At 27.4% G+C, this 11,262-nt stretch overlaps 1 protein-coding gene across 2 annotated transcripts in view; it reads right to left on the bottom strand.

Annotated features, from left to right (window-relative positions):
• Positions 1–1,146: 1,146 nt before the first annotated feature.
• LOC122533368 overlaps positions 1,147–11,262 on the bottom strand; it is a 37,538-nt gene continuing 27,422 nt past the window's right edge. For both annotated transcript variants that reach the window (XM_043663003.1, XM_043663002.1), the window contains 2 exons: positions 3,685–3,953; positions 1,147–1,581 (listed from right to left, as the gene is read on the bottom strand). In XM_043663003.1, the coding sequence (XP_043518938.1) occupies positions 1,528–1,581; positions 3,685–3,953 (323 nt within the window). In that variant the 3' untranslated portion in view covers positions 1,147–1,527. The remainder of the gene's footprint in view (positions 1,582–3,684; positions 3,954–11,262) is intronic.

Here is an 11,262-nt window from a genome sequence, read left to right as displayed (position 1 = left end):
AGCTAGAAAAATAACAAAACGAATAAACAAAATTGATAATTCCTTCCATTAATTACAAACTTATATTGATTAATTGATTGTGACAGTAACCACATTCATTTGTCATTACATTTTTCCCAAAATAGTTTAACAATTTAACACATTAGGATATTAATTACGAAACAGTCTGTTATACGAACTTCGTGTTGGAATTGGTGACAAATTAATTCGAAATAAATGTTTGTAACAGTACACTGGGTAAAAGAATAATTATTATAAATGAATCATTTGATATTGGTACAATTCTTTTATATTTTCCAGCAAAACGATATCAGCATATTCTACGAATAAAAATAAAAGATGAATATTATGTAAAGATAAGCTCAAAAATATATGATAAAAAACATAATTAATTAATTAATATAATACAAACTTAGATGTTAATAATTTGAATAATGTTAAATTGATAAAATAATTAAAAATTTTTGAAAAATCATTATATTAGAACATAAAAGAAGCAAATTTACACATTATTAAATTTTCTTTCATTATAATTGCATTCAGTACAAATAATATTATCCCTATATAATGATATAAAAATAATATGTATACTATTATAATTATAAATACATATATATATATATTTATATTTATATATATACATATTTATTATTATGCTACATCGAATGAAAACCAATTTATTGTTGAATTAGAAATATGCTAGCATTGTTTCGTCAAGAAAACAGTATAATATTATACAAATCAGAATAATAAATAACAAGTGAACAAAATAAAATTTTCAAAATATAAAACATGTAAACTCTAAATTACATAGTATCATCGAATGTTAACATAATTTTAATGTGGACCTATGTTAACATAATTTTGATATGGACCGAATGTTAACATAATTTTAATATGGACCTGTGTTATAGTCGCATCTAAGTTTAAATATTACGTCGCTTAATTATTCTAAACGAATTTAAATAATAGATTATTTGTTTGATGAATTTATATAACAAATATTAAACTAAACATGAAACTATTAAACTCATTGGAACAGCAACGACTATTGAACTGAAATTGAAAGTCTACTTAAGTGTTACATGAAATAGCATATTATATTTCACATCGTATTAAAATTCGTTAAAATAAGGTAAACAAGTATTTTAAGGAATAACATTTTATTCGTTCTACTTTATGCTTACATACAATTCAGATACAGCATTAACAATTGTACTTGCTTCATCGTTGAAACAAAGATCCGCGAATACATAACTACACAGAAATAATCAAGTACAATAGTTTCTATTTATTACTTTACTTCGACACAAAAGGAAACTGAAATATACATGCTACGCTATTAAATAGAATTGCCCCTACAGAGTCTGAGAGTAACGTAACAAAGAATTATAAAAATTCTAATAAAACAACGACCGAGGTACTTCATGAAAATATCTTTATTCGTCGATTTCACATATTTTTGTGTTCTAATATTCTTCAAATTCTTCGTTTCGAATTCAACGTGAAACAGAAACGCTTCTCCGTTTATTTGTTATTAAGCTCCACGTCCGGCTGATGAAGGCGATGATGCGACGTCAACTGCAATTATTAATCGTATCGTTAGCCTAATCGACTACTTGAGTTTCACTTAAAGGGCAAAAACGAATGAACGACTCTTTTGTAACACCGGTCTAGCAATTTACTTTCTAATGAGTTTATCCTTTTGCTTGATTTATGTAATACACAAATAAATAACGTGGTAGTCAGTTCTAATTTGGATATTTTGTTATTCACTCGTTATTATTTCAATAGGACATTGGCATTACGTGTTGTAGATTATGTTATTATGTAAAATTATTAACGGTAATTATAATGCCAATTGCATATTAAACAATGAAGGAAATACGTTATCAACGCGTTGTAGAGTAATAGATTTTCGGATAATGAGGGTTTTACTGTAGTAGAATGTATTACGGAATTGCTTATTGTATTACGTTATTAATTGATATCGTGAAATCTTTCGCGTACTTCGTTTCAGTATATTTTTCAATTTTTTCGGTAACCGATCGTCATTTGCTTGTAGATTCTATTACATATTTATATATCATTATTATTATAAACATATATTAATAATTATAATAATAAATACATATTGTTATAGATATTTCCGGAATTGTGAAAATAAGATGAATATCTCTCGTCGACAAAAGGAATTTTCACATTTGTTCGAGATTATTAGATTCTACTGGGAACCGTAGCAATTCAATTCTAGAATTTTCAATTTTATTCAATTTTACTTCTAATTTCTATCACAAAACAAAAATGTACAACGCAAAACAGAACAAAACTAAAAATTTAATTAAAAAAAAAGCCACTCTAATTTTAGTGATTTAGTGATTTAAAAATAAATTGCCACAGTCATCTGTCACTTGACGATACTTGTTATTTGAGGATTAAATAATGTAAATAATATTATAAGTAAGTAAGTGAAATTATAAAATAATAATGTTATAAATAAGTGAATAAAATTATAAAATGAAACACACGCTTCCATTGCAGTATAATATTTCATAAAAATTAAATATTCCAACTCACAGTGGCGAAACGTGTAATGATCAATCGTGTTAAATTTGTTATTCATATTCGCTAACTTCGTTCGGACGAAGAGCTTTTAAAATTAAAAGAAGAAAAATAATTGCTGCGAACGGAAATAACAATGAGGTCTAGGTAAGCGCTTGATACCTTGATCTAATCCCAAATCTAATTAGCATACAAGACCGGTACGGGCCGGCGTGCTAGTTACAAAAGAAAGTGTCGAAGAACTTTTTAATGAGGCCTTGTATAACGATAGAACTTGAAATACTTAAGTTGCTGATAGGTGGAAGTATAGGTGTATAGTTTTGCAAGAGGAGACCTCGAGATGAAACGTTGAATCTTTAACGAAGATTTCCGCGCCTCGACGGTGCTTGCAATGCCACAGTTATTAATGATTCTATTTCTGTTATTATTAATCATTTCAACGGATAGTCAATAACAGATTAAGACACTCTAATGTATTGAACAAACGAGTTAAATAAAATTACATTTATTATTGCACGAGAGAAGTTGCGTTAGTTAAAAAAAATACTTGTTGAACAAAATTATGTTGTTTCTTTTACAACCATAGTCAGCTTTCAAGATAATGGAACTCGCGCGAAACATCTCCTTGCAAGTGGCCATATGATGAATATTAGGTATGTGTGAATTTGTAGGAAGATATTATAATCTGTATTATTGAAAATGAAATATTTCCGTTTTTCTATCCTGTGGATTCCTGTCTTTTTCTTTTTTTTTTTTTTATTGTTATTGTATAAGCCTCTTAATAAGTCTTAGTTGTTAATGAAAATGAAAAAACATGAAGAATATAAATTTCTATTTTAAAAAATGCCAATAATCTTGAAATCTCAGGAAAAATGAAATTATGAAGAAAGTTATTTCTTTGAAGCAGTGCAACTTTATCCCAGAGATTGATTTCGTCTAACATTGGATAAAGCGAATGTTCAAGCGATTTCATTTGGCCATTAAGTAATCGTAATTCCATCACGCGTTCGGGCCTCGATAAAGTTCATTTCTCATCGGGCGAGCTCGCCTGATGTAACGGACACCTCTATTCATTCGTTTTTTTTCTTTTTTCATTTTCCATGAAATCAAATATTTGTATACCCATTGTCGAACGATGAAGGATAGCATGAAAGGGTCGAATCTCGTGGAATCCTGTCTACGTGTCTGAGTAAAAGGTGTCTCCTCTTGACCCTCGAACTTTTTCTCCGGAATGACGAACTCGTTGGGCAAACGCAGTGCTTCCATTTCTTCGTGTTTGTCGCTGGTAACCGTGTCCACTTGATTCTCTTGGAGCACGTTTCCCCGTGCATGTGGATCGAACCTTTTACCGTGGCCACCGAAGCAGGAGTGTCCAAACGCGGAGCAACCACCTGTCGAGAAAGAAACGAAGTTAGTTTTAAGTTGTAAAACTTAATATACAGTCAATCACGAAAGTCTCTGTACGCTTAACACTCGTACATCTAGAGAAATGAAGTTATTTTTATATTTATAAAATTTAATATACTTGGTTGTCTCTATACTGTTGTATGGTCTCCAATGTTCAATAGTAGTTGATCGTATATTGTATTGTGCATATTAGTTGTATATAATTATTGTATATAACTGTATATTATTTTATATATTGTTTATGCAGTAATATATCATATATTATTATGTATTAATACGATATGTATAATAATAATTATGTATTAATATATTAAAATAATATATTAATACATAATAATAATAATAATAATAATAATATATTAAAATAATATATAAATATAAAAAATTTTAATATACTAAAATAATATATTAAATAATATATTATTATATATACTGTATATATAATTTATTAATGAGTTATCATGTATTAGTACAATATTAATACAATACATATACAATATAATACGTCATTGTATGTACAGTTGTATACAGTAATATATAGTTATAAATAAAAAGTCAGAAACGTTGCACATGAAAGTATTCGAACATTCACTATAAAACAATTGACACCTTAAACATAAAATTAGATGATTACTGTGATTATACTGACAAACTTTGTAACTAATTTGAAAATATTGTACATAAAAGTTATAAGATATTCGTTACAAATATACATTTAATAAAAGAAATTAGTATATAATGAATAGCCAATCTTCAAATTTTACAATATGTAATGAATGTTAAGGATTAAATTAAATTACTATTAAATGTTATAAATCAAGTAAAATTATATTAAATACCCCGAAAATAAATAATTTAAAATTCCATGTTATTATGGTCTCCAATATGTTCAATAATAGCAGTTAAGAGTTAAATATGTACGATCATTCAAATTTTAATTAAACTGAATTAAAAAATTTATCAAATTTAATTATTATGAATTAAATTATAACTACGATCTGAAATGTCCAACGATGCATGAATATTGAAGCTTATTGATCACCACCGTTTTAATAACCTTTTGATCTGTACAAAGTATCATTTAACAGCTACATGTATTTTTAGATTTGTTTTAAACTTGGCTGATTAATAATAATAATAATTAAATCTCGCTACGATATGAATGGAATTTTAAAATGTTTTAGTTATGCAATACTTCGTTCGAATATTTTCGTGAGCAACTGCACATGCGCAAATTTTAAATATTTAAAAAAGACACATGAATTTTAAGCACTTTACGGATACTGGCTTGTTCATTATTAGCTAGCATTCTGAAAAAATGAAAATGTTTCTTATATTGTTATTATATATATCTATTTATTATATATCTATAGGTAAGACAACGATTTATTTATATATTCTTTTGAATAAATGTAAAGAACATTATCAGCATTTTATAAATGATCCAATTTTGACCAACAAATTAATTAACAAATTAATCCATAAAAGGTTCAATGCCCTTTGTCTTCTGTTTTAGTAAATGTGAAATTTCACAAGTGACTGTTTAAGCTACGTAGAAAGAAATGAAAATAATTAAGTCAGATAGACTTTTATAGCAAAATACAGTTTGCTATTAAATGAAAGATTTCCATAAATGTGATAGGAAACAAATGTCACATTCCTGTAGAAGAAATATACGATTAATATGATACCTTGACACTCGATGTGAACCGTAACAGGCCATTTAGCTATTGCTTCATTTGAAAATACTCTGTCGTATTTCACTATTTTATAACTATTTCTGAATGCGGTATCCAGGTTTATATCTTTCTCTAACAAGAGCAAGCTTTTTACAAGGTATTAAATCATCGCGGAACGTCGTCAAAATATAATTTGTATCTTGGTTTACTTTAGAATATAACAAAATGGACTCTGCGAATTTGACACAACACATTTGCAGGTCATAATAAAACGCACGTCGCATAAAATTACCAATTATTAGCAGATGATGAACCGGGGCATAAAATCTAATTTCGCTTTTAAATTTACTTTTCCCTTTAATAGTATGAAGTAGAGAAAGTAAGTTAAAAAAAAAAAGCTTTCAACGGATCAGAAACGGGAGCCTGTAATACGAAACTTCCGAAGTAAATTATAAAGAATATAAGAATCATTTAACATATATTGATATTGTAATTAATATTTCTTACGAAAATTATCTGTTCAAGGATGAAAAATTTGAAACTAAATACATAAACTCACAAATGTCAGCTTGGACACATTTTATATCGTGGAATAACTTGTGAACTAACAATTTGAAATAATGGATAATTATTTCGATCAATCTAATATTTTATTTTAAAATACTAATATTTTAGAAATACTATTACTATTAGAAATATTATACTATTACTAGTACTAGAAGTACTATCTAAAATACCATTTTAGGAATAGTTTTTCTTGAATATTTTTAATATTAATGAATTTAATTCTATTAATGAATCTAGCGCAGGCAAGCTACGTAACTAATTGTAAGGTGTAGTAACTTGAAATATTGTAATATACGTACGTATGAAAAAATTATAAAGATTGTTGAACAAATATTAATGTCTTTTGTAAATCACTAAAGTCTTTAAATAAATAACGACTTTAAATAAATAAATAAAGCATCTTCATTTAGCGTGAAATTTGAATAAATTTCCAAATACATTCATCCTTAAATTAATTCAATTATTCAAATAAAATAACAAATAATTTAAGCAATAAAAAAATTTAGTCAAATACAAAATAGTGAAATGAAGTAAGAAGTAATTTTGTTTGATAGCTAAATACTGAGATAGTTTTTTAGATTTAGAGATCGCCTTTGTGAAAAAATAAATCTTCAAATAACATCTAACTAAGTGGGATAATAAATAATTCAATTCACCATTTTTATATTGTTTAAATAACGCTCAAGTCCGTGTAACGTACAGTAGAAACTTTTAAGTAGAGAAATAGAGAAATAGAGAAACATTTAAGTAGAGAAATAGAGAAGCATTTAAGTAGAGAAATAGAGAAACATTTAAGTAGAGAAATAGAGAAATAGAGAAACATTTAAGTAGAGAAATAGAGAAATTTTTAAGTAGAGATAGTATGATGTATTATTATATATGTATTATATATATTAGGTTTTTATATATATTATATAGGTTATTATATATATTAGGTATAGAAGAAAGAGAGAAGGGGACGAAATAAATACCACGTTTCAGACCGGTAAGCAGAGAACTTTACATAAAGAACGAGAGAGCTGCTATTTTTAAATGTAAATGAATAACGTAAATCAAAGCGACCTCCATTCAAAACGGAAATAGAAATAATAATAAACACCTAATAAAAGAAGCAGTGGGATGTAACAGAAAACCGAAAGGAGAAGAAAGGAATATTTCAGTAAAATGATTAACAAACTTCATGGTATAAATAAAAGAATTATACAGAGCCAGTCACAGAAGCCTGTGTATATTTGATAAATTTCAAATATTTAAAAGAAAAGAAGTAGTAGGTGCGTTTTATGGAATTAATCTGTTAGGTAAAATTAGATCGATTCTAAAATATTGACAGTGTACCTTACAGTTGTTCAGACGAGCATATAAATAAATCGAAAATTTGTGTATATACAATTTCCATACGTACAGAATAACATTTATTCTGATAATAACAACAATAATGCTTTATGATATGAACACGTTTTAATTGTATCCATAAACTTCGTGAGTTTCTGTTCCAATTTAGTTACGATTTTACGATATAAACTGCATATTTTCTACAATTTTTTCTACGAGTTAATTATTTTATATAATACAAATACATAATATTATATCGTTTTATAAAGCTTAATTTTAAGACGCCAATAATAGCTCGATAAATTGTCTTCTATCGTTAATTTCAACTATATTAAAATAAAAGGAATTTAATTTTTGTAATTCATAAGTTGTGAAGTTTCAAGTCCTCCTGAACTCTAAAATTGACCATTTTTACAAATCTGGGATACCGAAACAAAATAGCCATTAAAAAAATAATATCATATATCGAATAATATGAAAATCACTTTGATTAACTAAATTTATTAGATTTAGCAGATTTATTACATTTACTAAATTTATTAGATTTACTAGATTTATTAGAATTATCTAGTTTTTTAATACAAAAACATTCTAAATTATAAATCATTACAATTGAAATAAATAGATCTATATTTTTTGAATAAAAATCAATACTATAATACTATAATATCTATATAAATCTATATCTCAATACTATAATATTATGATATCAATGCTATATAAATTTATAATATCTCAATACTATAATACTATAATATCAATGCTATATAAATTTATAATATCTCAATACTATAATACTATAATATTATAATACTATAATATCAATGTAAATATATAATTTCAATACTATAATATCAATGCTATATAAATCTATAATATCTCAATACTATAATACTACAATATCAATACTATATAAATAAAATCAATACTAATCTGACTACAGAAACATCTGAATTTCTTCGCCAATTGTAAGAAAAGAAATCCGTCGTATCGACTAGTATTAAACCTTATGACCCTTGACCCAAAGAAATCACGTGCAATTAAAGTACGATTACATGAAACGAAATTTGACGCGCACTAACCCGATACATAATACGATCTACCTACGTACATCAAGTAACTATTTCACACGTACAATTAAGATAGAAACGATAGAATAGAATGTCCGTAATCTCATTTGAAAACGTATTCACCTATTCACAAACGTGTACCATTGAGGGTTCCAAGGAAATAAAACGTAGGTCTTAAATAATTTAAAGCAGAAGGCACATGCGCGACGTGGATCGAATCGAATCTCCTGGAAGCGAATCATAAATCGAGCGCGATAGGACGAGACGAGAAAAAAAAGGGGGGGGGGGGGCGAAGGGAAAAGAAAAAGAACGTGTCGCGCGAAAGAGAGCAAACGAAAAGTGAAACTGGAAAGCGTGGAATGAAACGTGATTGGTCGTACGTGATCCGCAGAAGAAATGAAAGAGGAAAAAAAAGAAAAAGCAAGCCGAACGATCAGATGGGGAGCGACTGGAAACTTATTCACTCAATTATCTTAAACGAAAGCTTGCTCGCTAATCGATCGACGGTTTCGAGCTTCTTTTCCTCCGATCGGAGCCCTCGTTCGCGCGTTCTAAAAGCTTGGAAAGCTCTTTTAAAGGGACTCGAGCGTTCCGAGAGCTTGTTACCAGTAAGATTTTTTTTTCTCTTTCTTTTTTACTTTTACCGGTGCAAAAAGGTTTGAACACAAAGATTGCTCAAAAAATGATTTCTCCCCTTCGTTCTTTATTTTCGGTTAGCCAGTTCAAGTTGGGACGAAGAAAAAGGTTGGAAGTTCAGAACTACGATTTTGATTTGTGTACGACAATTTTAGAAGCAAGATGAAAGAAGAAGATTTACTTCTGTAGACAACTCGAGGATTTATTCTGTTTTAATTACGATTTCCTTAATGTAATGTAAAATTTCGTATAGTACACACTTATTTAATACAGTATATTTATATCGATAATATAGAATTATTTTACTAAATATTATATATATATATAATATGATATATTAACATTTAAATTAATAAATAAAAAACTGTACATTTTTAGTTAATATTGAACATAGCAATGTATTAACCAGAGACTATTAAAACTACTATAAAAAGAAATACTAGAAAACTACTAGAACTATTAAAACTACTATAAAAAGAAATAAATAAAAGAACTATAAAACTATATGAAACTAATAGAAATTAAAATTACGAAAGTACTTCAGGTACAAAATTACAAAAGATGAAAGTAACATTTTCTAAACGATTTTCATCGAGTATGTTTTATGGCATCTTCACAGTTGTTGGCTAAAATGTTTTACACCGTCGAAGAATGAAAGTGCGCAAGCTACGTAATAAATCCCCTTGAAAAGAAAAGTGAAAGAGGCAAATACGTGGATCGTATCCTTGTTTGAACGCCAGTAAGTGGGAAACAAGCCTGCTGAAAAGTCGAAAACAAGTGGCACGGGCAACATTCTTCCAAGTTCTGTGCAAACATTCGCGAACCACGACAGTTTTCCCTTTGGCGAGCTTTCACGAATAGTACATACATTTACGCAATAAATCGATATTTATTCGAGCCAGCAGTGGCTGCACGAAACTAAAATTTAACTGTTCAGACTTTTTCAAATGAGCAAAATAATCCACAATTCTCTTGGGCTAACTAGTTTTATAATTTTGCATTTGATCAAACAACAAAATATAATTATAAGTTATAATTGTAATGTCATAAATTATAAAGTTACAAATGTTATAAGTGTAATATACATTATATATTAATTATAAGTGTAATTATAAATTATATTATTATATATTATTGTTTAACGTATTATATTAAATATTTATTCATATAATATTATGTATTAGAAATATATCGAATATTTTAAATCTGAAAAGGCTAAAAAATATAATATCGAATATGTCACGTTGCTTCATTTTTCTTTTTTTGTTTCATTACTTACGAGATTTTTGAAGAAAAAAATCGTTTTTATTATAATAAATATAATAAATATAATATAATTTTTATTATAATAAGTTTTTATTAATCTATTAATCAATACAACCGAATTTATATTAAATCATAATGTGAAAAATATATTGTAAAATAAAATAATAATCGATGCAAATTGAATAAATGCAAAAATGATAACCTACTACAAATAAGAATATATATATAATAATTGTATAATAAATAATATAATATATATAATAATATAATAAATAATAATTTATATATATATAAATAAGAATATAATACATTTTTTATCAAGAAAGATAATAAACTTTCTGCTAAATTAGTTTATTTACTTGAAACCTATTATATTACGAAGAATCACTATCATTTTCGACTTCTTCGTCCTTCGACCTTAATCATGAATTTCTCAATTTCATCGTTAAAACAAATTTGTTTTTCAAAAATTTCACGGTCGATTCCTCAGTCGAAGTTAACGGCATTGAAATATATATACACTGATCCGAGATTTTCGTTTTTTGCCTCGCCAGGCATTCGAATCGGCAGAACGGCAGATTTTACCGCCGTTCGCGCCGTGGATTAGTATCTCGCGTGAAAAATCAATCGCCATTTGTATTCCTTGACGTAAAACCTGAATGTTTCTGTCGTCAATGTCGAGGGAAATGGAGATATTGGATCGCGGATGACGCGATCTCGACAAACGTTTTCTCTCGCACTTT

Source organism: Frieseomelitta varia, unplaced genomic scaffold (genome assembly GCF_011392965.1).
Source record: "Frieseomelitta varia isolate USP_RPSP 00005682 unplaced genomic scaffold, Fvar_1.2 scaffold_522, whole genome shotgun sequence".
Classification (NCBI taxonomy): domain Eukaryota; kingdom Metazoa; phylum Arthropoda; class Insecta; order Hymenoptera; family Apidae; genus Frieseomelitta; species Frieseomelitta varia.
Note: the sequence above shows the minus strand (reverse complement) of the source record. Positions and strands in the feature narration are given on the sequence as shown.